This window comes from Schistocerca americana, chromosome 4 (assembly GCF_021461395.2).
Source record: "Schistocerca americana isolate TAMUIC-IGC-003095 chromosome 4, iqSchAmer2.1, whole genome shotgun sequence".
NCBI classification, from domain to species: Eukaryota; Metazoa; Arthropoda; class Insecta; order Orthoptera; family Acrididae; genus Schistocerca; species Schistocerca americana.
Window position 1 is genome coordinate 22858160 of NC_060122.1, and position 27705 is coordinate 22885864.

A 27705-nucleotide genomic window follows, 5' to 3' on the forward strand; every position below is an offset into this window, starting at 1 on the left:
CCACTGGATACGAGCTTCGGTAGGAGAAGTTTATGGAAGGAAATTTATAGTGTTGTTTTGAAAGACATAAAACCATAATTTGTTGTAAGTAATGTGGGGAACCGAAATTACGAATCTGGGACAAGATCCCACACTGTGTGTGTGTGTGTGTGTGTGTGTGTGTGTGTGTGTGTGTGTGTGTGTGTGTGTCCAACTTGAGAAACAGAAGATAATATTATGAAGGCTTGTCCTCCACCACTTCTCAAAATATAAAGGTTTCATTAGTGGAATGGATTACCATTGGGCCATATATTTCTCAGCAGTTTGGCATCTGAAAATATTAATTAACGCACACCATCAACTCCACGTAAAGAAAGACCCTCCAACACTTGGTTCGTGCCAGATTCAGTAGACGCCACTAGCTGGGTAAATGAAAATGTGATATATCCTCTTTGGCTGCACAAAGTTTTAATTTACTCTTATTTTATTTGTGCCGTTACTCTTATTTGTGCCACTTGAAAAAAGAAAAAACTAATCATGTAGTACAAGAGTATTTGATTACGTGAAAATACAATTTTGTCATTTGCAAAACATGTCACTGAACTAAAGCATCACAATAATTGTAAAACTAGAAGTAACAGGTGATAAATTTGCTAAAACTTTACCTGTGCCTGAAGTTTGGAGGCCTTTGCCTGCAGCTCTTTGTGCCTCAGGACAATTTCCTTTGCCTTGGCAAGCAGGTCCCCCGGAGAACTGGCATTTATGCCGAGCTCACACATTCGAGCTTTCAGCAGTGCCACACTATCGTCTATCAAAACCTTGATCTGTTTTTCCAATTGGGCAGCTCTGCTCATTAACTTTAAGTTACGTTCCTACAAGTAGAAATTAGAAAATTATAATAAAAATTGAAACTTCTAACGACATACTTAAAGTCACAGTAGCTGGTGACAATATTTTGTAAGTGTACACTTTGATTTAGTTACTTAAAAAACTATTTGTCCCAACAAAAGTGTTAAACACAAAGCACTCAGTACATATTAATGTGTCATCTCAGTCTTTCACGGTGGTATGCTTCCAAAAAACCTTATCGGCTTACAAGCTACGTCGTTTCAAATAAAACACTTGAGCTTTAGACAGCTGTCTCCTCCAGCATCGTCAGGAGTTTAAATCACTGGCTGCAGGGCTGGCACACTGTTCCACTTATACAGATGTAGAGAGAGAGAGAGAATGAGAGAGAGAGAGAGAGAGAGAGAGAGAGAGAGAGAGAGAGAGAGAGAGACACGTGTGGTAGGCAGTTGGGCAGGTTCTAGTGGCTCTGCCCCACCACGAGAACGAGTGATGTCACACAGCGGGGTGAGACGGTACCACATTTGAACCACCAGTCCCACGTGCCTACAGGCATCCAGTCTCTACGTTTGCTTTTGCTTGATGTCCAAAGCCCGCCCCCATCCCCTACTAAAAGTGTACCCCCGATCTCTGATAAAGTTCACGCTGTTTATTCTAATTTCGGCTGCTTCTTCAGAACAGAATCCCAATATGATGCTGTTTGAGCCAAAACTTTTTTTTCCCGAATTGCATTTTATGCCCATTTTCTAGGCAATGTTCAGCCACGGCTGATGCCTCAAGTTCCCTTCGTTTGATGTGCCGTGAATGCTCTGCACAACGCTCAGCAACAGAACGAATGGTTTGACCTATGTAAATACTACCACATTCACAAGGGACACCATACAAGCCAGGAGCTCTTGCAACCTATGATGTCTTTAATAGAGCGTAATATATTTCTTATTTTGGAGATGGGCAGGAACACTAATGTCAGTCCACAGCAATAGTTGTTCCACAGTACGGATGGAAATATCAACTCTGAAGACTGTTCTAAACGAACCAAAACCGGTCATATGAATAAACATTTTGCAATCAAGATGGATTAAAAGTTAAATAGATAAGAATGGTGCTATATTTGTAGCATAGTCAATATATAATTTTATGGGGATACCGTCTGGGCCAGATGCCTTCCTGGTGTCTAAGGATCTTAACTGTTTTACAGTCCCAGATACACTGAACACCAGCCATCCTTGTGTTTGTTCGATAATTGAAAGGGGGAATGGTGCTGCAGTCCTCTACCGTAAACGAGTTTTTGAAAGCTATGTTTACAATTTCAGCCTTCTGTTTATCACCATCGGTTATATTACCTGTACAGTCAGCAAGAGAAGGTACTGAATTATTTGTAGCGTTCATAGATTTTACGTACGACCAAAACTTCATGGGTTATTTTTAGAATCTGCAGATAAAATATTGCTTTCAAATTCATTAAAAGAATCTCTCATTGTCCTTCTGACAGCTGCTTTCATTTTGCATAATTTCTGTTGGACAGCAGGGATGTGACTAGGTTTAAAACGACTGTGCAAAATTATCTGCTTTCTCAGCAACTTCCTAATATGTTTGTTGTATCAAATGGATCCTTTCCATCCCCTATATTTCTGTTAGGCACATAATTTTTCTATCACATGGTGGACAATACCTTTAAATTCCAACCAAAGATGCTCAATATTTTTGTGTCCCGTGGTGAATGCTTGGAGCTGACTATGAAGATATTCATTAATTTTATTTGTTTTCCCAAAAAAGAAAACTCTATGCTGTTTCTTTGGTTTTTTTTTTGCAACTTCCACTTACATAGAAGCCACAACGACAGTATGGTCACTAATACCTTCTTCTAGATTAACTTCCTCAAAAAGGTCAGGTCTGTTTGTCACCAAGATATCTAATACGTTCCCATCTAGATTTGGTTTTCTGACCAATTGCTCAAGGTTGTATGTTGAGTGTGCTCCTACAATAACTTCACACGAATCTTTGCTTCTGCCCCCCGTGATAAACGTATAATTTTCCCAGTCAATGGATGCCAGATTAAAGTCTCCACCTATAACTAATGGATAATTTGTATATTTATTTCCTATGCACTCAAGACTTTCCCTGAAACATTCTGCGACGTTTGCTGCAGATGCTGGTGGTCTATAAAAACATCCTAATACAATGGTCAATCCTTGTCTGATTGACAGCTTTATCCAGACAATTTCACATAGCAACCCAGTATCGATCTCAACTGCATTTAAACGGATTTTAACAGCAATGAACACACCACCTCCCATAGCATCCTTCCTAAACATTGTCCAATCCGAGTTCAAAATTTCGCTGCTATTTATGTCTGGTTTCAACCAGCTTTCTGTACCTAATACAATATTGGCATTGCTACTGTTTATTTTGGAGAGTAACTTTTATGCACTTTGCGAAAACTTTGAATGCAAGTCTTCACTAGGACATTGTCCATCACAGTTTTTTATCTATAGTAGAAGCATATATGGATTGTTTACAAGTGAGTGTAGCTCCATCACAAACACACAGGGTAAAAATAGTAAAGGAAACTCACAGTTCCAGAAATCGAGCACTTGCCCGCGAAAGGCAAAGGTCCCGAGTTCGAGTCTCGGTCCGGCACACAGTTTTAATCTGCCAGGAAGTTTCATATCAGCGCACACTCTGCTGTAGAGTGAAAATTTCATTCTAGAAACAACCCCCAGGCTGTGGCTAAGCCATGTCTCCACAATATCCTTTCTTTCAGGAGTGCTAGTTTTGCAAGGTTCGCAGGTGAGCTTCTGTAAAGTTTGGAAGGTAGGAGACGAGGTACTGGCCGAAGTAAAGCTGTGAGGACGGGGCGTGAGTTGTGCTTGGGTAGCTCAGTCGGTAGAGCACTTGCCCGCGAAAGGCAAAGGTCCCAAGTTCGAGTCTCGGTCCGGCACACAGTTTTAATCTGCCAGGAAGTTTCATATCAGCGCACACTCCGCTGTAGAGTGAAAATTTCATTCTACTCCCATTCAGAAATCAATTGAAATGTGTTCAAAAACTAACAGGGATGCGTTTCAAAATCATATGAATAATCGATAGACCAATGTGCGCTGGATGCTAGGAGCTATGTGAAACAAGTCTTTCTCCCCCCCCTTTCAAGATTATGAATTTGGCGTCCCCTTTTCCCAGTAGCATCTAAATGCTTGCAGCGACTGCTTGCACAGCCAACAGCCACATTCCTGTAGCCAGAAACGGGAGAATCTACTACTTAAATGCGAATAAACTGCGCATGCGCATGAGCCCGCTTGTAATTACTAAAACGAATCCAATGTAAACAGTTGTGACTTCACGCTCACCGGAGGCAATTTGTTGTTATGAAGCACTGCATAGTCTTCCTAAAGCCTTTGACACATTTTGCTGTTGGGAGATGCTTGCATGAGCACTGTGTGTCGTCGTTGCATATGGTGCATTTCCTTTGCAATTTAAGTTATTTTCGCTTTTTTTCTCTCATTTATGTTTTATTGTTGAAGTATTATTCTGCAGTAGCAGGATACAGTAATCTCCTTAGTTAGAGTATGGGCTCATACCAGGCAAAATTACAAAAATTCAACAGAAAACTAAAACAATGAAAAATTCCCAGAATTCTAAAAAATTGCCGGGTTTTTCCTGGTTTTCTGCTGGATGAAAAAATTCCCGGGTTTTTCCAGTATCTCTGGGTTGTCCCGGGTGGTATACACCCTGAATATAGTATCATCTCTTACAGTATTGCATCGCTTAGTCTGCCACTACACTCCAGTGGTGATGTCTAAAGATACAAGACTGTTCAGTGCTCTACATTCACCATCTGTGAAGTGTCACTACATAATGAAAACTGTCATTCTGAAAGACAAAATTTTTCCAAAGACGTCATATTGTTGTTGTTGTCTTCAGTCCAGAGACTGGTTTGATGCAGCTCTCCATGCTACTCTATCCTGTGCAAGCTGCTTCATCTCCCAGTACCTACAGCAACCTACATCCTTCTGAATCTGTTAAGTGTATTCATCTCTTGGTCTCCCTCTACGATTTTTACCCTCTACGCTACCCTCCAATACTAAATTGGTGATCCCTCCTTGTCTCAGAAGATGTCCTACCAACCGACCCCTTCTTCTAGTCAATTTGTGCCACCAATTCTATTCAGTACCTCCTCATTAGTGATGTGATCTACCCACCTAATCTTCAGCATTTTCAGTAGCACCACATTTTGAAAGTTTCTATTTTCTTCTTGTCCAAACTATTTATCGTCCATGTTTCACTTCCATACATGGCTACACTCTATACAAATACTTTCAGAAACTACTTCCTGACACTTAAATCCATACTCAATGTTAAAAAATTTCTCTTCTTCAGGAACGCTTTCCTTGCCATTGCCAGCCTACATTTTATATCCTCTCTACTTTGACGGTCATCAGTTATTTTGCTCCCCAAATAGCAAAACTCCTTTACTAACTTCGACTACATACCATTATCCTCGTTTTGTTTAATGTTGATTTTATATCGTCCTTTCAAGGCACTGTCCATTCTGTTCAACTGCTCTTCCAGGTCCTTTGCTGTCTGACAGAATTACAATGTCATCAGCGAACCTCAAAGTTATAGAAGAGGTTAAATATAGGACAGAGCATCCTACCCCATAACTGCTCACTGTGCTGATTTCCTCAGGTGGCACGTAAGCACTGTATATACACAGCTTCTAAAACTAATTTCATGCATTAAGCAGTGCAGTACCCATGGGGACCATTTAAAAAATAAATAAATAAAATACAAAAGGCAAGCTTATGGCTTAATGCTAAGATACAAACGAAACACATATGTTCAGCATTTCCCCCCAGTACTTCAGGAAAACTTAAACCTCAGTGCAACCACGGATTTGATCCCTGTTCCTCCTAAATGCAAGTCCAGTGCATTGTAACACCATTATTTTACATTAATTTCATCTAATCCATAAATTTGTTACTGTAATGCAAGATGATAAATAATTTCAATACAGAAAGGCAATTGCTGTCCCAAGATACAACTTTACTCAACATTTAAAAACGGGGAAATACATTAGCACACAAAATAGCAACAACACAACTGATATGCAACACATTGAGTGATAAACTATGGATAGTCACTGAAGAAATACAGAAAATTTCAAAATTCATTTAATTTGTGATAATGATAAACAACATTAAAGTTTGAAACTTCAAATTTAAGCATCTGCATCTGCAGCACTGTGAGGCCATCATGTAGAAGAAAAGTTCTATTGAAGTAAAAACTAACTTAACTGTAACAAGAAGTAATTTCATTTCAAAGATTGGTGTGTATGAAACTTACATAACAAAGGGAGTAAAAATTAAGTGGTCGGCAGGCACTAGCTATGTTTTCTGGCTCATTTCCGTGCTAATCATCCACTTGAAATTTAAGCTATATGGCAAAGTTTTGTTTTTACTTTTACAATTTATATCACAGCAAGGACTTTTCATTTCTGTAAGTTCGAAAGGTAATGGCTGACAATAATTTTAACACTTATTTAAAACAAAATTAATTAAATGTACCTTTTCAGTTTCAATTTGAACTTCAACACTATCACGGAAAGCAGGATTCTTCATCATGTCCACCATCTGCAGGAACTGGGCACGATAGAGGTCCAAAAGAATTTGCAGAGCATAAGGTGTCTCAGCAGGTGCTGGGGGAATGTCAAGCTCTTCATGAACACTGCTTGTGTTCAAGGAAAGACTGGTGAGCTGTTGATCCACGCAACCTGGAGCTGGGGGCAACTTCTTGCCAATAGCTGTCAAACCATTTTTTGTGTTATGTTACAACCAAAGATCAGTGGTAAATTAAGAATACACAAAGCACAATATCTGTAAGAACCTTGAGATGCAGAAACCCTTCTCTCGAATTTGACACTACAGTTAAAGTTCTTCAGTACATTTTGAAGCAGACGGAGAGAAATACTTCTCATTTAGTACTGACCTAGGGCCAGTGTGGGCAAAGTACGGCCCACAGGTGTGGTCCACAAATGGCCATTTATGCAGTCCACCAAGACAGTAACAATTTTTTTGTAACAAGTTATACCTTACTTAAAATGCAAAGTTAACTAATGTATGCAATCATTTTAAAAGGTGTGGCCCTCCGTAAACCTCTTCTTTCACAAAAAGGCCTCCAAACTGAAACTGTTGCCCACCTCTGACCTAGGGGAAACTTATCACTGTAGCTGCTTTCGTTCATCTATTTATACACATTAATATATCACAATATAAAATTACATTGAGCAAATAGTACTATTTTTCTCAATTGCTGTTCTGTATTTTTTTGCTAACTCTTAGTTTTTTCCAATTACTAATGGCTGTTCATCATTCACTGAGGACTTACCCTGTGGTGACGTACTGAGTAATGTCTGACTGTGTAACAAGTCGAGCCCATTTATTTTTATTGCCTTCTTGGATTTCCCTTTCTTCACCCGGCCTCTAGCTCCTCGTTTCGTCTGGGCTCTCGGAGGCGGAATATTTACTATCTGCTGTGGTGGTGGCGGCTGCTGCTTTCCAACTCGTGTGAGTTTTCTTCTCAACTTTTTGGGATGCCGAGCCTTTGCTTTACCTCCGGGAAGAAAGAAAGAAACAAATAAATAACATTCATTTTGCTAAATATTTCTCACTATGGTCTAAACTTTTTAGTAAATGCACAATGTGACCTCTTGACAACACTTCATTATCTATACGGCAGAGGTCAAGTAAGTGGAAAAAGTTACTACTGTGAGTGAGTCTTCTGTGTATTCTAGAATATAGCGCTGATGATACTCTGGTATGTTAATCTTTAGGAGATAACATATTTGCTGTATGAACGATGTAGGAATGATTCTTATTCCTTGCAATTAAGTTTTACCTATTACAATTTGTATCTGTGCTAAATTATTAGAACAAAAAGAGCACTCACTGATCAGGATCTGTCATAGCTTTCACTGTACCCAGTATTATTTCCTGCCACTTTTTAGTGCATTATTCCATCTATGACTAGAGGTGGCATCCATAGAATGGACACACTGGATGCGGGTATACAGGCACTCGTGCACAGTTCTCTAGTGGCATCTACTCTTATGGCCAATACTGCACAGCCAATTTATTCTGACAAACATACTTCAGTTGTTACATACACTATCCTCGGTTGACACTTTATTGAAAAGGACATTCATTTGAAATAGCCTACATCACTGTGCAACAATATCAGATTTTCTTTAAGAACAATAACTAGCAAGGAAAGACATGACTAATAAATTATTTTCTGTCGACATTAACACTTTAAATGTTACAGACGTGTTCCCTGCACTGCTGAGTGCTATGCTACTTACTTAATGCTGATACCTGCACTGCGAGACAGCATTATGGCTGTTAGGAAATACTTATCCTATTTTAAGAAAACTATTTGGTGAAAAAATCTGATGTCTGCACATCTTAATCTTGTTCAACTAAATTTCTTCAAATTAAGTAAAGCATTGCACGAAATATTTAAAGGTTTGTAGAGCTAAAAATGCATTTCATATACATTGTGTACTCCTGACTTTAGCTTATACACCTGCTGTGTAAGAAATATAGACAAGCTATCAAAATTTTATTCACAATTTAAGAGTAGACGTCCACAGTGCTTAAGGAAAACCCAGAGTCTGCATTTAAACATGTCCTCAGCACTGGGAAGTGGCAGGGCGTGTCGCGTTAACTCATTCACAGCACTCTTAAGAGTTAAACTATTTCCTAATCTTGGATACTTCCACTTTACCTTACAAGTCTATCAATAGCCTTTCACAACTCAAACTGTACAATGCACAACATTTGGCAGATTAAATTTTATAAATGCATGTACCATTAATATGCCTAATTTATTACAAAATGACAGATTAAATAATTTAATTGGATAGATAAAAAATCTACTAACCAGGTGGTGGCAGAACACAAGAAGGTTACAAATAAACAAGCTTTCAGAGCCAGTGGATCCTCCTCCAGGCAGTAGGGATGAAGGGGAATGAAGAGGGGTGAAGGAAAAGGACTGGAGATGTCTAGGAGAAGTGGTAGATTTTGGGCAAGTCACCCAAAATCGCAGGTCAGGGGAGACTTACCGGACGGGATGAGAAGGAAAGACAGACTGTTGGGGACTGCATTGGATGAGATTTGGAAGTCTGACATCTTGAAGGTGGAAGAGAGGGTAATATGCAAGACAGAGATTACTGCTTAAACATCGTGCATGAGTTAATAGTTAATGCACTATATGTAACACAGGTGGGAGGGGGGCAATGAAAAATAGATGGCAAGACAATGAGAGGTGTAGAAAACTAAAATGGAGTGAAGACGAGGGTAGTTACTGTGAAGATATGCTGAGATGGAAGACATTAACATAAATTAAGAACAGATGGGCAGTGAGAACCAAGGACATGTTGTAGAGCTAGTTCCCATCACAGAGTTCTGAGAAACACTTCTGGGAGAAGAATCCAGATGGTGCATGCATGAAACAGGCCCCAAGGTCATGACTGTCATGTTGTAGAGCATGCTTTGCGACAGGATAGTGTGTGTTGGCGGTATACACCCTCTGCCTATACCCATTCATCCTAATTGGTAATTTGGTGGTAGTCACACTGATGTAAAAGGCTGGACAGTGTTTACAGAACAGATGGTATATGATGCGTCTTTTCACATGTGGCTCCCCCTTTGATTGCATACATTTCGCCAGTTACAGGGCTGTTATAAGTGGTGGTGGGAGGGTGCGTAGGACAAGTCTTGCAGCAGGGACAGTCACAGGGATAGGACCCATAGTATAGTGAGATGGGTGCAGAAGAAGCATAGGGTCTGACAAGGGTATTGAAGAAGTTGGAAGAGTAACAAAAAGCTATTCTATGCGTGGTGGGCAGATTCTAAGACAGAATGAATCTCATTTCAGGGCACGATTTTACGAAATCGTGAGCTTGTCGAAGTAGCTGGTTAATACATTTGGACAAAGATAAGCTGTTTTTTGGAGGGATCAGAAGTAACAGAATTTGAAGTCTTGGCTGGGGAAACCTGCTTTTGAAATAGGCTGGTGGCATAATCACATCCAGTGAAGGCAGAGGTGAGAAAGGTGGTGTATTGCTGTAAAGAGCCTGCATCTGAACAAACATGTTTGCCTCGAATGCCAAGGTTGTATGGAAGAGAATGTATGACATGGAAAGGATGGCGACTGTCAAAATGTAAGTACTGTTGTTTGTTAGTAGGTTTAATGTCGATAGAAATGTGTAGCTGACCTTTGGTGAGGACGAGATCAACATCAAGAAAAGTGGCACAGGATTTGGGATAGAACCATGTGAAGTTTATTTGGGAGAAGGTATTTAGTGATTCCAGGATTTTAACAGGTCAGCCTCACCATCAGTCCATATGATAAAGATGTCATCAATGTATCTAAAACAAACAAGTGGCTGAAGGCTTATGGATCCCAGGAAAGCCCTCTCCAGATGATCCATGAAAAGGTTGGCACAGGAAGGAGCCATCCTGGTTCCTATGACCATGCCTCTGATCTGTTTGTATGTCTGCCCCCTCAAAGGTGAAGGAGTAGTTGGTAAGTATAATGTTGATTTGGATGAGTAGGAAGGATGTCATAGGTTTGGAATCAGGTGGCTGCTGACTGAAGAAATGTCCAGCAGCAGACAGGCCACGTGTGTCGGGGATGTTCGTATAGAGTAGTGGTTCCCTGCAGGTGGTCCGCGGACCCCCAGAGGTCCACGAGCTATGCCAGAGGGGTTTGCAAGATGCTATTACAATAAAGAATATATTAAATATATTTCGTATGATAACAGATTTTTTGTTTTGGCCGCTTCCTGGATGAGTAGAGCTCAAGCGAATGCTAACTTCTGCATCTAGCGTCTTCCTAGAGCCAACTGACACTAGCACACTAGCACAAAACAAGAATTAGATAGAGGCAAATGGTTCTGCTGTATGCCATTGGACTGCGCGCGCTGCATCTTTCCAGCTGACAACTGACAGTCACTTTACACAGACACTCGCATTTCAGACAACAATCGGCCATTGTTAATTTATTGACATTTTCAGTTCATACTCAATTCCTATATTTTTAAGGAGTTTGTTAAACTAAACACCTAGATTTGAAGACAAATATTTTGAGCAATAATCAATGATGGCTCAATTGAAAAAGTTTTAAGCTCAATATTTTTTCAATAATGAAAATGTCAATGTTTTTTCTAAGTATCAAAAATAGAAAACGTATAAAAGGACTCTTAATTTGGCATTTTTAGGTACTTGATACTGTGATATGACAAGGTACCAATCATGCTCGATGACGGGGTCCCCGAGAAAATTTTGTTGGGAACCCCTGGTATAGAGGGAGGTGGCGTGAATGGTGCAAGTATGGTGTGTGGTGGGAGTGGGACAGGCACAGATTTCAGACGATCAGGAAATGGTTAGTATCACTGATACAGGAGGCAAGTCTTTGTACTATGGGTTGCAGGTGCTAATCAACTAAGGCAAATATACATTCAGTAAGTGCTTTGAAGCCAGCAATTACAGGACAGCCAGGATGATTGGTAAAAGGTGGGGTGCACAGATTGGGTGGATTGCCATCCTTTCCATGTCAAACATTCCCTTCCATACAGCCTCGGTACTAAAGGCAAACATACTTGTTCGGATGCAGACTCTTTAGAGCAATATACCACCACTCTCACCTCAGCCTTCACTGGACATAATTACTCCACCACCTAGTTCAAAAGCACATTTCCTGGGCCAGCACATCCAATCCTAGTACTGCTGATCCCTCCAAAAAACAACTTTGGAGCACACCACTGGTCACTAAGTATTATCCTGGTCTTGAATGTATTAATCAGCTACTTCAACAAAGTCACAATTTCCTGAAATCGTGCCCTGAAATGAGATTCACCGTGTCTAAGATTTTGCTCACACAACTAGAATAACATTTTGTTGCCATCCCAAGCTCTGCAATATTCTTGTCAGACCCTATGCTCCTTTTGCATCCACCTCCTCACCATATGGCTCCTACCCCTGTGATTGTCCCCAATGCAAAACTTGCCCTATGCACCCCACTACCAGCACCTACGAGGTGTAATTGGTAAGTTTTAAGAATGGACTTTTAATTGCGTAATGATGGTACTTACATGCTACTGTGATACATCTCCTTCAAAATAGTCCCCTTCTGACTGAACACACTGACTCGAACAGTGTTCCCACTTTTAAAAACATTCCTCGAAATTTTTTTCCTGAAGTTTGTTACGGATGGTTTCCGTATTTGTCTGGATGTCTTTAACTGAGTCAAATCGCTTCCCTTTCAGTGCAAATTTCAATAGGCAGAACCCCGCACGGGCCAAATCAGGGAAATATGGCGGTTGTGGAAACATAGAAATTTTGAATTTGATCAAAAATTCAATGATGGAGAAGGCACGATGAGCTGGAGCACTGTCATGGTGTAGCACCCAATTTCCACAATGCAAGCCTTTTCTTCCGCATCTTTTTGAGCAAACACTCAAGGACACATTTGTAGTATTCCTTGTTAATTGTCTGTCCCCCAGGGGTAAATTAATGATGCACAATACCTGTAGAATCAAAAAGATCACCAACATTGTCTTCACCTTCGACAGACTTTGTCGTGCTTTTTTCGGTCGTGGTGAACTTGGGAGTCTCCCACTGCGAAGACTGCACTTTGGTTTCGGGATCATATCCATATACCCACGATTCGTCACCTGTAAGTACCCTGTTTAACAAATCTGGGTCATTTTTAGTCCGATTAATCAGTTCTTCGCACACTTCAATATTGTCTCTGCTCACTAGATAACACTTTTGGAATGAATTTTGCAGACACTCGACACATGTTCAGATCTTCAGTTAAAATTGACTGAACTGCATAGAAACTTAAATTCAGTTCATCAGCAACTTCCCTAATTGTAAGTCTACAATCAGAGCACAGTAAGTAGTGAACTTTCACAACATTTTTGAGGTGGAAGGACGGCTGGACCATGGTTCATCTTCAAATAATTTGCGGCCATTTTTACATCTGTTGAACCAGACAAAAACATTTGACTGGCTCATACGATTATATCCTAAAGCTGTTTTTAACAGTTTGTAAGTCTCAGAAGCTGATTTTCCAGTTTTAAAACAAACTTTCCCACAAACTCGTTGCTCCGTTTTTACGTCCATCTTCATGCAGACAGAATCGAGTGACAAGCCTTAACAGACCCACACTCAACCAGCTGCCACAATGAACTGAATAAAAGAAACTCATTTTCCTGTCAGAGGGCTTTCAAGGACAAGGTAATGACTCACTCCCCACCCTCAGTGTACCTGCCCGCCAAACCAGTAAGCAGTAGCGGATCCATTCTTAAAACTTTCCAATCACACCTCGTATACCAGCTCTGTAACTGGCAAAACATACAGTATCAAAGGGAGAGCCACCTGTGAAACGTCACATCATATACCAGCTGTCACGCAAATTATCAATTAGGATGAATGGGCATAGGCAGAGGCTGTATACTAGCAACAAGCAATATCCTGTTGCAGAGCATGCTGTACAACATGACAATCATGAGCCTGTTTCACAACATGCGCCATCTGGACTCTTCCCCCAGACACCAGTTTCTCAGAACTCTGCAAGTGGCAACTAGTGCTACAACAGATCCTTGGATCTTGCCACCCACCTGGCCTTAATTTACATTAATGTCTTCTGTCTCAGCATTTCTTCACAGTAACTACTTTTTCTTCACTCTGTTTTAGTTTTCTACGTATCTCATTTTCTGACCTGTCTATTTCACTCTGCCCCTCCTACCTCTCTTACGTAAATGCACTTACCTATTAACTCAAGCACAATGTTTAAGCAGTAATCTCTGTCTTACATGTTACCCTGTCTTCCACCTTTAAGCTCTCAGGTTTTCAAATCTCATTTGATGCGGTCCCCAACAATCAGTCTTACCTTCTCATCCCGTACAGTAAGTCTCCTCTGACCTGAGATTCTGGTTAGCTTTTCCAAAAATTACCCCGTTTCATAAACGTCTCCCATCCTTTTCCTTCACCGCTCTTCTTTCCCCTTCAACCCTTCTGTCTGACGAAGGATCCATTGGCTCTGAAAGCTTGCTTAATTATAACCTTCTGTCACATGTGTGTTCTGCCATCGCTTGGTGAGTGGACTTTTTTATCTATCCAATCAAACTATTTTGTCAAAAATAGATTGTTTTTGTTGTTATAATGAGTGATGAGTAATACCATAAATGATTCCTTTTATCACCGAGTGATCACTACATGAATGCAGACATCTCATAAGGGATGTAATATTCACCTACTGTTGTGGACCTATTACTGCTCACCACTTAACTTCCATTCCAGGTTTTGCAATGCAACATAAATTTTATCACGTAATCAAATTGTCACAAACACAATAAATCTAACAGATATCATTATCTTACCATTGTTGCTACTGCTGTTGTTGTTTTCCTCCTCACTCTGACTACTCTTGCCCTTACTGCTACACCAGTCACTCCATGCACGCCTAGTTGTTGGTCCAGTGACCACACGACTTGTTACCAATGCAGAACTGTCGTCACTGTCATGAGAGCTATTGGAACTGGTGTCCAGATTCAGCTGTTTACTGAGATCACGCCTCGCACGATCTCTCGACGTACGAGGTGGTGTGTTCTCTTCTTCACCGCCTGCTGCCGCACCTCCACCCTGCAAACATGACCTCCATGAAATGTGGAAAACAATTTTGTTTCGGATCATGAGAAGGTGCACTGATAACTGCGACTCAGTTGATAAATTCAACTGCACATTGCACAGTCACAAAGCAGCAGATTGAGACAGTCATATTAAATAAATGTAACTTACTCGGTTATCCAAATCGCAAAAAAGTATTACAACAGCAAAACCTCAAGTTATTAACCTGTAACTACACCGCTGTGAGGTGAAGCAGACTCTTCTGTATATCTTCCTATTGGATGGCAAGCTAAACATGCCAGAAACCTGGCATTGTTGTTGCAATTTGTTTCTTATTTTTGGGCCTTGAGAAGTCTCACAGATGTACCGTATTGTTTGCAGGTCATGTTTTTGTTGAATGTTACCATTTCTCCATGGTGAGGAAAACTATTAAGAACAAGGCAACTGAACATTATCTTGCAGCTGCCCGGGCTGCAACAGATTCTGAAAAATCTCTGAGAAAACTTTCTGTTTTGGAGGTATGAGCCTCAAACACAGAAATAGCATTTTGAAAAATGAAAAACATCAGCCTTTTGTTATCCTTGTTTGAAGTGGAAAACAAGATATCCGTGTCAACGGTGCGGTGTTCTGATTTGGTTGGAGAATTGTAGAAGGGTCTATCTGAAATGCATGCAGGCTGAAAGCAGTTAAAATCTGATTCAGGACCTAAAAAAAAATACATAAGGTAATTACTTGCTTCTTGACTTTTAAAACAAAAGTTTGGCAAAATTTCTTCCTTTATACAATTTAGGGGTGGAATAATTGCTGAAACAATGAGCAGTGAACTCAAAGCTGATTCCAAATACAAACTGTCCTAACTGAAATTTGTCTCCCCACACAGTTACGTTGGGAATCTCTAATACTATCTCCGTGATGATAATGTGTGAATGAACAGAGAGGTAACTAGGTGCTGTTATTTTAGTAATATATACAATAAAAAACTGCAAATTTTGCTGCACTTTAGTTTTAAAAGTATTTTGAAAGGTGCATTGTTTAAAAATGCAAATTTCCGTAAAGTTTGTTTCCAAGAAGTGTAACAAACAACAGGACGTCATGAAAATATATATTCACCAAAACAGCGGTTTTGTGCACTGAAGTGGCAAAGAAACTGGTACAGGCACGCATATTCAAATACAGAGATATGTAAACATGCAGAGCATGACTGCACAACACAAAGGTTTACGTCTCACTTGAGCCTGCCAACACAGACATTGGGCTGTTAATGACTACAAGAATATTGTTTGGTCGGATGAGCCTCATTTCAAATTGTATCGAGCAGACGGACATGTGCACGTATGGAGACAACCTCATGAATACATGGACCCTGCTTGTCAGCAGGGAACTGTTCAAGCTGATGGAGGCTCTGTAATGGTGTGGGACGTGTGCAGCTGGAGTGGTATTGGACCCCCGATACATCTACATACAACTCTGACAGGTGACAGATACGTAAGAATCCTATCTGATCACCTGCATCCATTTGTGTCCATAGTGCATTCCGACGGACTTGGACAATTCTAGTAGGACAATGCAACAACCCACACATCCATAATTGCTACAGAGTAGCTCCAGGAACACCCTTCTGAACTTAAACACTTCCACTGGCCTCCAAACTCCCCAGACATGATAATTATTGAGCATATCTTGGGTGCAACATTCTGTTCAGAAGAGATCTCCACTCCCTCGTACTCTTATGGATTTATGGACAGCCCTGCAGGATTCAGGGTCTCAATTCCCTCCAGTACTACTTCAGACATTAGTCGAGTCCATGTCGTGTCATGCTGCAGCACTTCTGCCTGCTTGCGCGGGCCCTACACCATGTTAGGCTGGTGTACCAGTTCTTTGGCTCTTCAGTGTGTATAAAAAAATAAAAAGGTGGTCTGAGAGACCTCTCCACAGTAATTGTGTTCTTGTCAACATCCATTGTAGTTAAGAATTAATGCGACTGTCACAGAATTTTACTTTAGAGATATTCAAAAAGATGATAAAATGAGAATAGCTACTCCTAAGGCTACAATAATGCAAAATCATCTTTCTGTGATTTAAATGAATGCATTTAAAGAAATCACATACAGCTGATTGAAGCACAGCACGCATGAGCGCACGAGTGTGTGTATGAAAACAGGCACTAATATATAGCTGTATCCCTCCAAGGGTATATCAATTAATTGCCCTCTCAGGCAAAGTATTTATTTCATCTTCAAATTCTGTTTCTTGTGTACTTTTCACTTTTGTTTATTTTCACATTTAGAAGCTTACTTTCTCTACTTAATATATACTGCACAACTACAATATGACTCATGCTGCCAGATCCAACTTCTCAATCCCACTCATTTGATCACAAATGCAAGTATCAGGAATTCTACTGAGTTATCTTCAAATGTGATCACTTCTCCCTCTTTTCCTATTGTACAAATTTCAAGCTGCTCTCTTCCATGTTACCTGGCAACACATGAGCAAGTCTCTGCAACAGTCCAGAACCACAAACCAGTCCACAGATATTTTTGGTGGATCCAGCCCACCGATCTCACGCCCAGCCTTATCAACTAACATGCAGGGCCCACCCATTGGAGGTAGTGACACAAATATACCCAGAGGGAGAATCCCTTCATGTGTGACATAAATCGGCAGATTTTTATGATTTATCTGAGGACCCAGGATTGCTGTGCACGCTCGATAGGCCAGAGGCCTAAAAAACAAATTCCCTTAGTCTCACCAAAAGTAAATAGTACAGTGTAGACATTTTTAATATATCATTTTACTGTGGTACATCTTGGATTTTGAAACTTGTTTCTATCAACAACACGAAATTAATATGAACAATAGCAGGAAGTAAATTGTGGCAGTCACCAGCAGTTAAGGCACAATACACTCTTACTCGTCAAAAGAAAAAAAACTTATTAAAATGGGTCAAAAAATGGATTGGCAAACATGCAACATTCAAGACTTATGGGTCTCAATCCAAACTGTGGGCATTCCTCTGAGAATCATTACGGTTTGGTGTGCTAGAAAGAGGGCATTATTGATCCTTTGTAACATACATTAATTTGTAATACATGTAAAATAATGGCTGTACCACAACAATGGGTAGTTATAATAATCCACATACTAACATAAACTTTTATGGCCATTCGCCACAGTGTTGATACATTCAACACACCCCCCCCCCCCTTTTCACCTGCTCTTTTTGAGGTCTTTTCTAAAATTACTGAACATATTCTAAATCTGTCTTTACAACCACAAAAAAATGCATATTTTTGGAACCAAACACCTTTTGTTTCATTGAAATAAATTATTGAAATAAAAAATGAAACATATTTACAATCTGGATTGCTTTCTGCATCTAAAATCGGTACATTACAAACATGTTTATTTCACTTACAGTATATGCATGTTTTTGAGGTGTTCCCTAGTGTGGCACAGATGTTTTCTGACAATGTACAGTCTTAAACATAAAAACTGACTGCCAGCCGGCCCCACAGAGACCAAGTCCAAGTTGTTCACTTAAGGTGGCCAGTAAAACCGGCTGCCCCTGAAAACTCCAAGTCTGGTCATCTGCACAATCTGGCAACACTGTAAGGTGCGGAAGTGTATATTTAACACATTTCGGCCCTCGTCTAAATTTATAAGTCTGATTGAATGTCGAAGATAATTTGCTTCACATTCTACCCAACAGCAATAACAAGTACTTCCAGAAAAAATTCCGCAGGACAGCTTGTGGCTGCATCGCAATGAGAACAGCTTACGCTCAAGCGTTTCCTCGCACTACAGTGGCTACTGGCCACCAGGCAGACGCCACCCGCCGCCTGAAATCCAGCGCCGGTGAACACGGCGCGATGCTGTCAGTGTATGTATCAACTGTCATTTTCGAATTTGAAGTTCTAGTTATCATCTTGCAGTTAAGCATTGGATTTTGCATACTTGAAACCCATGAACTATGGTTAAGCGTTGTAAAATTGAGTTGCAAGTGGGAAAATGTGTAACATCTGCAACACCTTATTTACTTTTGGCAAAACAGAGAGGTGAATGCAGAAGAGGCAGCTAGAAATATTTGAACTGTGTGTGGAGCGAGTGCTTATATGAAAATACGCCAGAAAAAGATACTCTTGTTTCAACAAAGATCGTTCTGGCATGAATGATTTTCCACTTTAAGGAAGTCTCAATTAGTGATATACGTGATGGATTACCATTTAATCATCATGCGACATTTGCATTCAAAAGGCAAAGTTCAGAACTCTGGTTTAGGAGTACTGCATGCTCTAATTCGAAACATCAAAAATCAACCGAGTGACTATTATTGAACGTCATTTGGTCGCTCATTGAGCATTCCTATGCAGTACTGTTACTGGTGGCGAGTTATGATGCCTTTATCATTTACTTCCTAAGAAGAAATGAAAGGCTGAGCGCCACCAAAAGATGTAAACTCGAGCAAAGAGTAGTGTGAACATAATATTTTACATCTGATAGCTCCAAAAGTGTGTTTTGTGCTATGAATTCTGCCCCAATTCAGTCAGTCATGGTTCTTGAAGAGCAAGGATGAAAATTTGTCAGTCAATTTCTTATGTGAGTTTATTTACTTTTCGTGTTTGGATCAATGTATCAATGTTTAGTTTTCAAATGCATGTTTTCTGCTTGTAGGGAATTTTACCAGAGATCTCCGATATTCTCTGCCGTGCTAGCCTGGACTCCCCACAACCTGAAAATCCAGCTGTCGCCTGTCGACGGGCGGGTTGTGTACCACCTGGGATAAAGTTGACTTTGCTTGTGTTTCATTGGTTTGGTCTGGGTGATACCAGGACCAGACAGGACTAGAGGGTGTTGATGCCTTTGGAAGCAAATATTCTCAGCCAAGCTCATTGAGCTAACAGACTGTGACCAGAGTGCCGGCGATTTTCACTTAGACGTGTCTGGATTTCGGGTTCAACGGGTTGAGTAGCTGTTCAGGATTGTGTTAGTATTTGGTTCACCCCAAGTATTTGATTTCCTCGGTAGCACCCATATGTGGGAGGCTTTCCCCTATCCATCACATGGGATTATTATTATATTTCTTTCCTTTCTCAGACGTTATGTCTGGTTAGAAATGGAAAGCGACGCGGACCTTGATCGAGCGTGACTTCCTTTTAACTGTACGGTATATGTTGCATTGCATTTAGGAACTTTCGGGTAATTGAACATGTATCAATAATTACAGATTTCTGTAGTTGTATATATACGTTTGGATGTAGCTGTATTGCATTGATGTACTGGTGGATATTGTGTGGTATGACTCCTGTAGTTGATAGTATAATTGGTATAATGTCAACTTTATCCTGATGGCACATGTCCTTGACCACCTATGCCAGTTGGATGTACTTTTCAATTTTTTCTCCTGTTTTCTTCTGTATATTTGTTGTATTGGGTATGGATATTTCGATTAGTTGCGTTAATTTCTTCTTTTTATTGGTGAGTATGATGTCAGGTTTGTTATGTGGTGTTGTTTTATCTGTTATAATGGTTCTGTTCCAGTATAATTTGTCTTCATCATTCTCCAGTACATTTTGTGGTGCATACTTGTATGTGGGGACGTGTTGTTTCATTAGTTTATGTTGTATGGCAAGTTGTTGTTGAATTATTTTTGCTGCATTGTCATGTCTTCTGGCGTATTCTGTATTTGCTAGTATTGTACATCCGCTTGTGATGTGATCTACTGTTTCTATTTGTTGTTTGCAAAGTCTGCACTTATCTGTTGTGGTATCGAGATCTTTAATAATATGCTTGCTGCAATATCTGGTGTTTATTGTTTTATCCTGTATTGCAATCATGAATCCTTCCGTCTCACTGTATATATTGCCTTTTCTTAGCCATGTGTTGGATGCGTCTTGATCGATGTGTGGCTGTGTTAGATGATACGGGTGCTTGCCATGTAGTGTTTTCTTTTTCCAATTTACTTTCTTCGTGTCTGTTGATGTTATGTGATCTAAAGGGTTGTAGAAGTGGTTATGAAATTGCAATGGTGTAGCCAATGTATTTATATGAGTGATTGCTTTGTGTATTTTGCTGGTTTCTGCTCGTTCTATAAAGAATTTTCTTAAATTGTCTACCTGTCCATAATGTAGGTTTTTTTATGTCGATAAATCCCCTTCCTCTTTCTTTTCTGCTGAATGTGAATCTTTCTGTTGCTGAATGTATGTGATGTATTCTATATTTGTGGCATTGTGATCGTGTAAGTGTATTGAGTGCTTCTAGGTCTATGTTACTCCATTTCACTACTCCAAATGAGCAGGTCAATATTGGTATAGCATAAGTATTTATAGCTTTTGTCTTGTTTCTTGTTGTCAATTCTGTTTTCAGCATTTTTGTTAGTCTTTGTCTATATTTTTCTTTTAGTTCTTCTTTAATATTTGTATTATCTATTCCAATTTTTTGTCTGTATCCTAGATATTTATAGGCATCTGTTTTTTCCATCGCTTCTATGCAGTCACTGTGGTTATCCAATATGTAATCTTCTTATGTAACTCTTCAGGCTTTCCCGGCGAGATCTTGACATGTGGAATAATCGGGTCTACTGACGGATGTTTGTGTCGCTCTGGCACAATGTTTCGGCCATGTAACTCGTTGCCTTCTTCAGGTGCTACCTGAGACTGCCGTGTTGGAGGATCTTGTCCAGTATTTATGCCCAGAGGGCACTGGGTGCTCTCTTTGCCGTCCGTGCCCGCCTGGCACTGCTTGTAATGTGTTGTCTCTTCCCCGGTGTTCCCTCGGATGTCCGCGCCCGACTTGGGCGCCATCTGTGGCAGCTCTCTGAGGCCTATCCTGTGTCGGGCATTCCATTCGCGGTCCGCGCCCACCAGATGCTGCTCCTGAGGTTTTTACCCCTCCCTGGGGCTCCCACGGACGTCCGCGCCCGGCTCGTCCACCATCTGTGGTCGTGGCAGTTGTCTGGGGCCGGACCCGCATGTGGCGTTCCATTCGTGGTCCGCGCCCGTGCCCGCTTGGCGCTGCTCTTCAGTTACATCTAACCAGTATTGTATTATTGTAAGAACCGAGATGCAGTATTTTGGATTTAAAATTTTGTAAATTTGTGGTAAGATCTTACGGGACCAAGCTGCTTAGGTTATCGGTCCCTAAGCTTACACAATACATAATCTACCTTACACAAACTTACGCTATGCACAACATGCACACCCATGCCGCCGTGCTGGAGGGAGAACTCGAACCTCCGAAGTTGGGCACTATACGGATACAGCAGCCAATCTCTCTGAAGCACCTATCTACAATTCCCATCTTTGCTGCACACCACAAGCGCAGTACAGAAATGTGAATAAGGCTCGTTGACATATAATGAGGATATTGCGGGCCTTGCCACATGCAACTTTGAGACGAAGCTATAGTCACTTCCGAAGTCGCTCACAGAACACATCAGCTGGTATCCTTCATGGCAGTATAACTGAAACTTGGCAACAGTGCAGAATATGTTTGGCAACTCTGTTACCAACGAGTTACTTCCTTGATGGCACAGAACCATCCTGTTAATTCATTTGATATTATCGTGTCATTTCAATCGAATAATGTGAGTGATTTTCTCTTGAGATGTGACATAAGGATATCAGTTAATCCTTTTGAGTCAACAAAAGCCGTTCCACACTGGAAATACAACTACTCTTATGTTTCGATTTATCTGCCACCACGGCTACTGAGCCAATAAGTACGTCAAACACACTCCACCTGTTCGCTAGCTCCTACGTAACATGCTTGCCTGTCAGGTGCACGCTGCCTTTGTTCGCCTTTCGAGACTCGCTGAAAGCCAGATTTTTAATTCTTTTGTGGCAGAGCTACAAGCAGGCAGATACAAACTTAATAAGGGAATCATAAGACCACGCCTGTGCAAAATTTGTCTTGCTACTTTTAGTACCCCTTAGAGTCAAAGAAAAAACTTTACGGTAATGCAAATTTCAATATGCCACTTTTTTTTTCTTCCGACATATTTTTTGTTGTTGTGAATACATAATTTTATCTATGAACTGCCACATTTTCATAATACCTGCGAATGATACAGGACATGAAATAAATAAAGACATTTTAAAAGTCAAAAGTCGGTAATATCCTACTAATTCGTGTTAAAATAGGCTCAATCGTCTTACAGATACTTAATGCTTCATTAAGACAGACTGCCATTGTGATGTTACTCTCTAAGGCTGAATTTACTTTGTATTAGTACAGTGAATATTACAATTGCGTTTTCCATTAGTTTACTGAACGCAATAGTAATCATCAAAGAGAAATTAATCAGCAGCAGGATTTTCTTTCACGATATCTAAAACTATCTGACAGTCCTAAAGTAGTTTACAAATTCTATGCCCATAGAAACCTAATAGTTCTAACGATGTCATTAAGTCAGTGTAGTTTGAACATCATGTTCATCTAGAAATGAGTTGCCTTCATGGTTGATCGATCAAGAGCAGGAAATGTAAAATTTTACGAGTATATGAAGAGAGGGACAAGTGCTTGAGAGAGGTCTCCTCTATCAATACAAGTGCCTGAGAGATGACTTTCCTATCAATCTCCTGGATAGTTTTGTTTCGCAAATCAACAGAGGGCGTTATCATGCAGTAGCACACGTGATGTAGTATTGTCGGTCGATTTTCTTACACTGAGACCGAAAGGTGTCTCAGTTGTTGGCAAGAAATTCCAGCTGTGATGCACACACCCTTGGGGCAGAATTCGTAGCACAAAACACACTTTTGGAGCCATCAGATGTAAAACATTATGTCCACACTACTCTTTGCTCGAGTTTACATCTTTTGGTGGGGCTCAGCCTTTCATTTCTTCTTAGGAAGTAAACGATAAAGGCATCATAACTCGTCACCAGTAATAGTACTGCATAGGAATGCTCAATGAGCGACCTAATGACGTTCAATAATAGTCACTCGGTTGATTTTTGTTGTTTCGAATTAGAGCATGCAGTACTCCTAAACCAGAGTTCTGAACTTTGCCTTTTGAATGCAAATGTCGCATGATGATTAAATGGTAATCCATCACGTATATCACTAATTGAGACTTCCTTAAAGTGGAAAATCATTCATGCCAGAACGATCTTTGTTGAAACAAGAGTATCTTTTTCTGGCGTATTTTCCAAAAAGCACTCGCTCCACACACAGTTCAAATATTTCTAGCTGCCTCTTCTGCATTCACCTCTCTGTTTTGCCAAAAGTAAATAAGGTGTTGCAGATGTTACACATTTTCCCACTTGCAAATCAATTTTACAACGCTTAACCATAGTTCATGGGTTTCAAGTATGCAAAATCCAATGCTTAACTGCAAGATGATAACTAGAACTTCAAATTCGAAAATGACAGTTGATACATACACTGACAGCATCGCGCCGCGTTCACCGGCACTGGATTTCAGGCGGCGGGTGGCGTCTGCCCGGTGGCCAGTAGCCACTGTAGTGCGAGGAAACGCTTGAGCGTAAGCTGTTCTCATTGCGATGCAGCCACAAGCTGTCCTGCGGAATTTTTTCTGGAAGTACTTGTTATTGCTGTTGGGTAGAATGTGAAGCAAATTATCTTCGACATTCAATCAGACTTATAAATTTAGACGAGGGGCGAAATGTGGGCTATTTACAATTTGTATGGAAACCAAATGGCAGTTATAAGAGTTGAGGGGCATGGAAGGGAAACAGTGGTTGGGAAGGGACTAAGACAGGGTTGTAGCCTCTCCCCGATGTTACTCAATCTGTATATTGAGCAAGCAGTGAAGGAAACAAAAGAAAAATTCAGAATAGGTATTAAAAACCATGGAGAAGAAATAAAAACTTTGAGGTTCGCTGATGACATTGGAATTCTGTCAGAGACAGCAAAGGACTTGGAAGAGCAGTTGAACGGAATGGACAGTGTCTTGAAGGGAGGATATAAGATGAACAACAACAAAAGCAAAACGAGGATAATGGAATGTAGTCGAATTAAGTCGGATGATGTTGAGGGTATTAGATTAGGAGTTTTGCTATTTGGGGAGCAAAATAACTGATGATGGTCGAAGTAGAGAGGGTATAAAATGTAGAGTAGCAATGGGAAGGAAATTGTTTCTGAAGAAGAGAAATTTGTTAACATCAAATATAGATTTAAGTGTCAGGAAGTCGTTTCTGAAAGTATTTGTATGGAGTGTAGCTATGTATGGAAGCGAAACATGGACGATAAATAGTTTAGACAAGAAGAGAATAGAAGCTTTCGAAATATGGTGCTACAGAAGAATGCTGAAGATTAGATGGGTAGATCACATAACTAATGAGGAGGTGTTGAATATGATTGGGGAGAAGAGGAGTTTGTGGCACAACTTGACAAGAAGAAGGGACCGGTTGGCAGGACATGTTCTGAGGCATCAAGGGATCACCAATTTAGTATTGGAGGGCAGCGTGGAGGGTAAAAATTGTAGAGGGAGACCAAGAGATGAATACACCAAGCAGATTCAGAAGGATGTAGGTTGCAGTAGGTACTGGGAGATGAAGAAGCTTGCACAGGATAGAGTAGCATGGAGAGCTGCATCAAACCAGTCTCAGGACTGAAAACCACTACTTCAACAACAACAACATTTATTGGTGTATATCAATATGCAAGCAGACTGCATTTCCTGACTGAATGACTATAGGAAATAAAATACTGTAAGTAAAATCAACATTTTTTGTAACAAAGTGATTTCAGGTTTAGAACTGTAAATATGTTTCATTACAGACCAACGATGATTATTTATTTCATTCAAACTAAGCACAATTCGTGATAAAATACTTCTTTTCTTGTATTTGCAATATATATATTTTAGAAATATTTCAATCATCTCTTTATACATCCTATTTTTTCATCCTTGTTCGTGTAATGCTCGTGTGTCCACAAACAATGTATTTCGTGGTACAACTGCACAAGTTTCTCCATTAGGATCATTGTTCCACTCCATCCTATACTTGTTGCAACAAGAACTTGCCGCCGCGTAAAAATCACACGAAGACTCGTGGACATTCTAAATGTGGCCTGGTGGAGACATCCACACGTGTGCCCAGCTGGGGTGGCAGGATTGCTAGTTCCAAGAACTGTGAGTAACAGCCAGCAGGTCACATTTCTGCAAATGCACAGTTGGGGCCTGCCAGTTTTGCAGAATTCGTCTGGAATACCTGTGGCCCAGTGCTACAACATGCTCGTATGTGGGCAGCTACTATTAACAACTGATCTTATTCAATCTATTCTGCAACAATCCCTTCTTTCTAAAGTTATTTCCATTACTGTTTCCCTCTTCCCCTTCCAGTTCATCTTTTACTTCATTTTGTCTCTGGCCAGCCTGACTGCAAACTATTCAAACACTCTACTATTGGCCTGGCCAAAACAGTTCCATGTATTCTTCTTGAATGCCTCCTTGGCAATAACTGCCCCTCTTGACTGGACTTACCACAAAAAAAATTGCTGTGTGTGACTGCCACACACTATTCCACAAAGGTCCTCTTCTTTTCCCTCCATCTTTCACAAGTCCAACCTAGACCTTACACACCATTCTCACAAGTAACTTCACCACCTCAGCACCTTTCCCAAAAATCCTTGCGTCCAAACCTAAAAATGTGTGTTGTGTGACAAAGCTAGTTTATGTCGAGCTGTGTGCCATATTCCAATCAGATGAAGCGAGTTTATACTTTATCTCATTTTCATTTAATGTTTCCTCAACTGAAATTTGCATTATTGTAACAATACTTACTTTTAATTTTGGATTCTTCAACCCTTGGAAATAGCGCTCAAGCTGGAACAAAAGTACATTATTAGTACATACAGATTTCTTCAAACAAAAATACATAATAAAAAACCCTCAGAATTAAGTATCATCCCCCCCCCCTCCACACACACACACACACACACACACACACACACACACAAGGGTTGCCCAGAAAGTAATGCACCGCATTTTTTTCTTCAAAAATTATTTACTGAACGTAATGAGAGCTACACATACACAAAAGATTGGTGTTTTATCTACACACCCTATTTTTCCACATAATCTCCATCCCACTCTATAGCCTTCCTCCAGCGCAAAACAAGGGCGTGTGTGCCCTGTCGGTACCAACCCTTGTCCTGGTGGCAGAGCCAGTGCTTCACTGTGTGAATCACCTTCTCATCGTCCTCAAAATGTCTTCCACAAATGGCATCTTTTCATCTGTCCTAGTGAATGACAACTTCAGCACACTGCAACACATCAGGTGTGACAGCCGTGCATGATCTCCCTGACCACTGCAAATTGTGGAGCTCCAACGAACCGCTTTCCGATGACCTCACCCTCCATGCCCAGCGATTAACTGTACTTCTGTTGACAGCAGATGCTCCATAGACTTTGCAGATGCATTTGTGAATAGTCTCCACAGTTTCTTTCTCTGCAGTGATAAATTCAATGACAGCGCGTTGCTTGTAACGTCCATCGCCTGCAGATGTCATTTTGAAAATGTCCTGCAACTATGCTATCTGTCAGAAGTGACAAACTTGGCACACTCGCTCAGGAGACTTCAAATAATACATACATAAAATTTCGCATTTGTAGCTTTGGTTTCAGCTGAGAAAAAAAAAATGCAGTGTATCACTTTCTGGGTAACCCACATACAACACAATACACAATTTTCATTTTCTGAGACTTATATTTTAGCAGCCTGTACAGACTTTCCATTCCACGTACACAATAATTATTTCCCGTATGTTAGCAGAAATACATATTTACACCGTATCTCCATGTGATTAGAATGATGTTGGGAATACAGCTATACCACATACTGTGTCCAGCCAGCTCCAGACATCATATTTTCATGTTTATTAATGTTTATCTGCATGAAAACATTCACGAACTACAGGTATTTGTAACACCCACGAGAAATTTAAATTTGCCTTTGGAAATGATCTTGTACTAGGGGTTTCTCAGCAACTGTCATTTGGTCTTCATTCTTTCATTTGGAGAACTCAAGGGCTGAATATTGAACACTTGTCTGGATGAACAAAGAACACCGAACTGAATACTACCACATGCATATCATCTGGTGTTATCAGATGTACCAGAGTTCATGAGCTTCCGCTGTTAACAGATCTCCAGGAATCTTAATCTACCCACGCATAGGGTGCCACTTTTAAACATTAAAATTCTATAATCACAACATCCTGAT

At 40.4% G+C, this 27705-nt stretch overlaps 1 protein-coding gene across 3 annotated transcripts in view; it reads right to left on the reverse strand.

Moving 5' to 3' along the window:
- The window catches only part of LOC124614067 (histone-lysine N-methyltransferase, H3 lysine-79 specific), a 205570-nt gene that overhangs the window by 50171 nt on the left and 127694 nt on the right, over positions 1 to 27705 (reverse strand). For all 3 annotated transcript variants that reach the window (XR_006979690.1, XM_047142901.1, XM_047142903.1), the window contains 5 exons: positions 26265 to 26306; positions 14270 to 14531; positions 7207 to 7431; positions 6387 to 6622; positions 645 to 851 (listed from right to left, as the gene is read on the reverse strand). Coding sequence is in view for 2 of the 3 variants with exons in the window: in XM_047142901.1 (XP_046998857.1) it covers positions 645 to 851; positions 6387 to 6622; positions 7207 to 7431; positions 14270 to 14531; positions 26265 to 26306 (972 nt within the window). In the remaining variant the exon portion in view is untranslated. The remainder of the gene's footprint in view (positions 1 to 644; positions 852 to 6386; positions 6623 to 7206; positions 7432 to 14269; positions 14532 to 26264; positions 26307 to 27705) is intronic.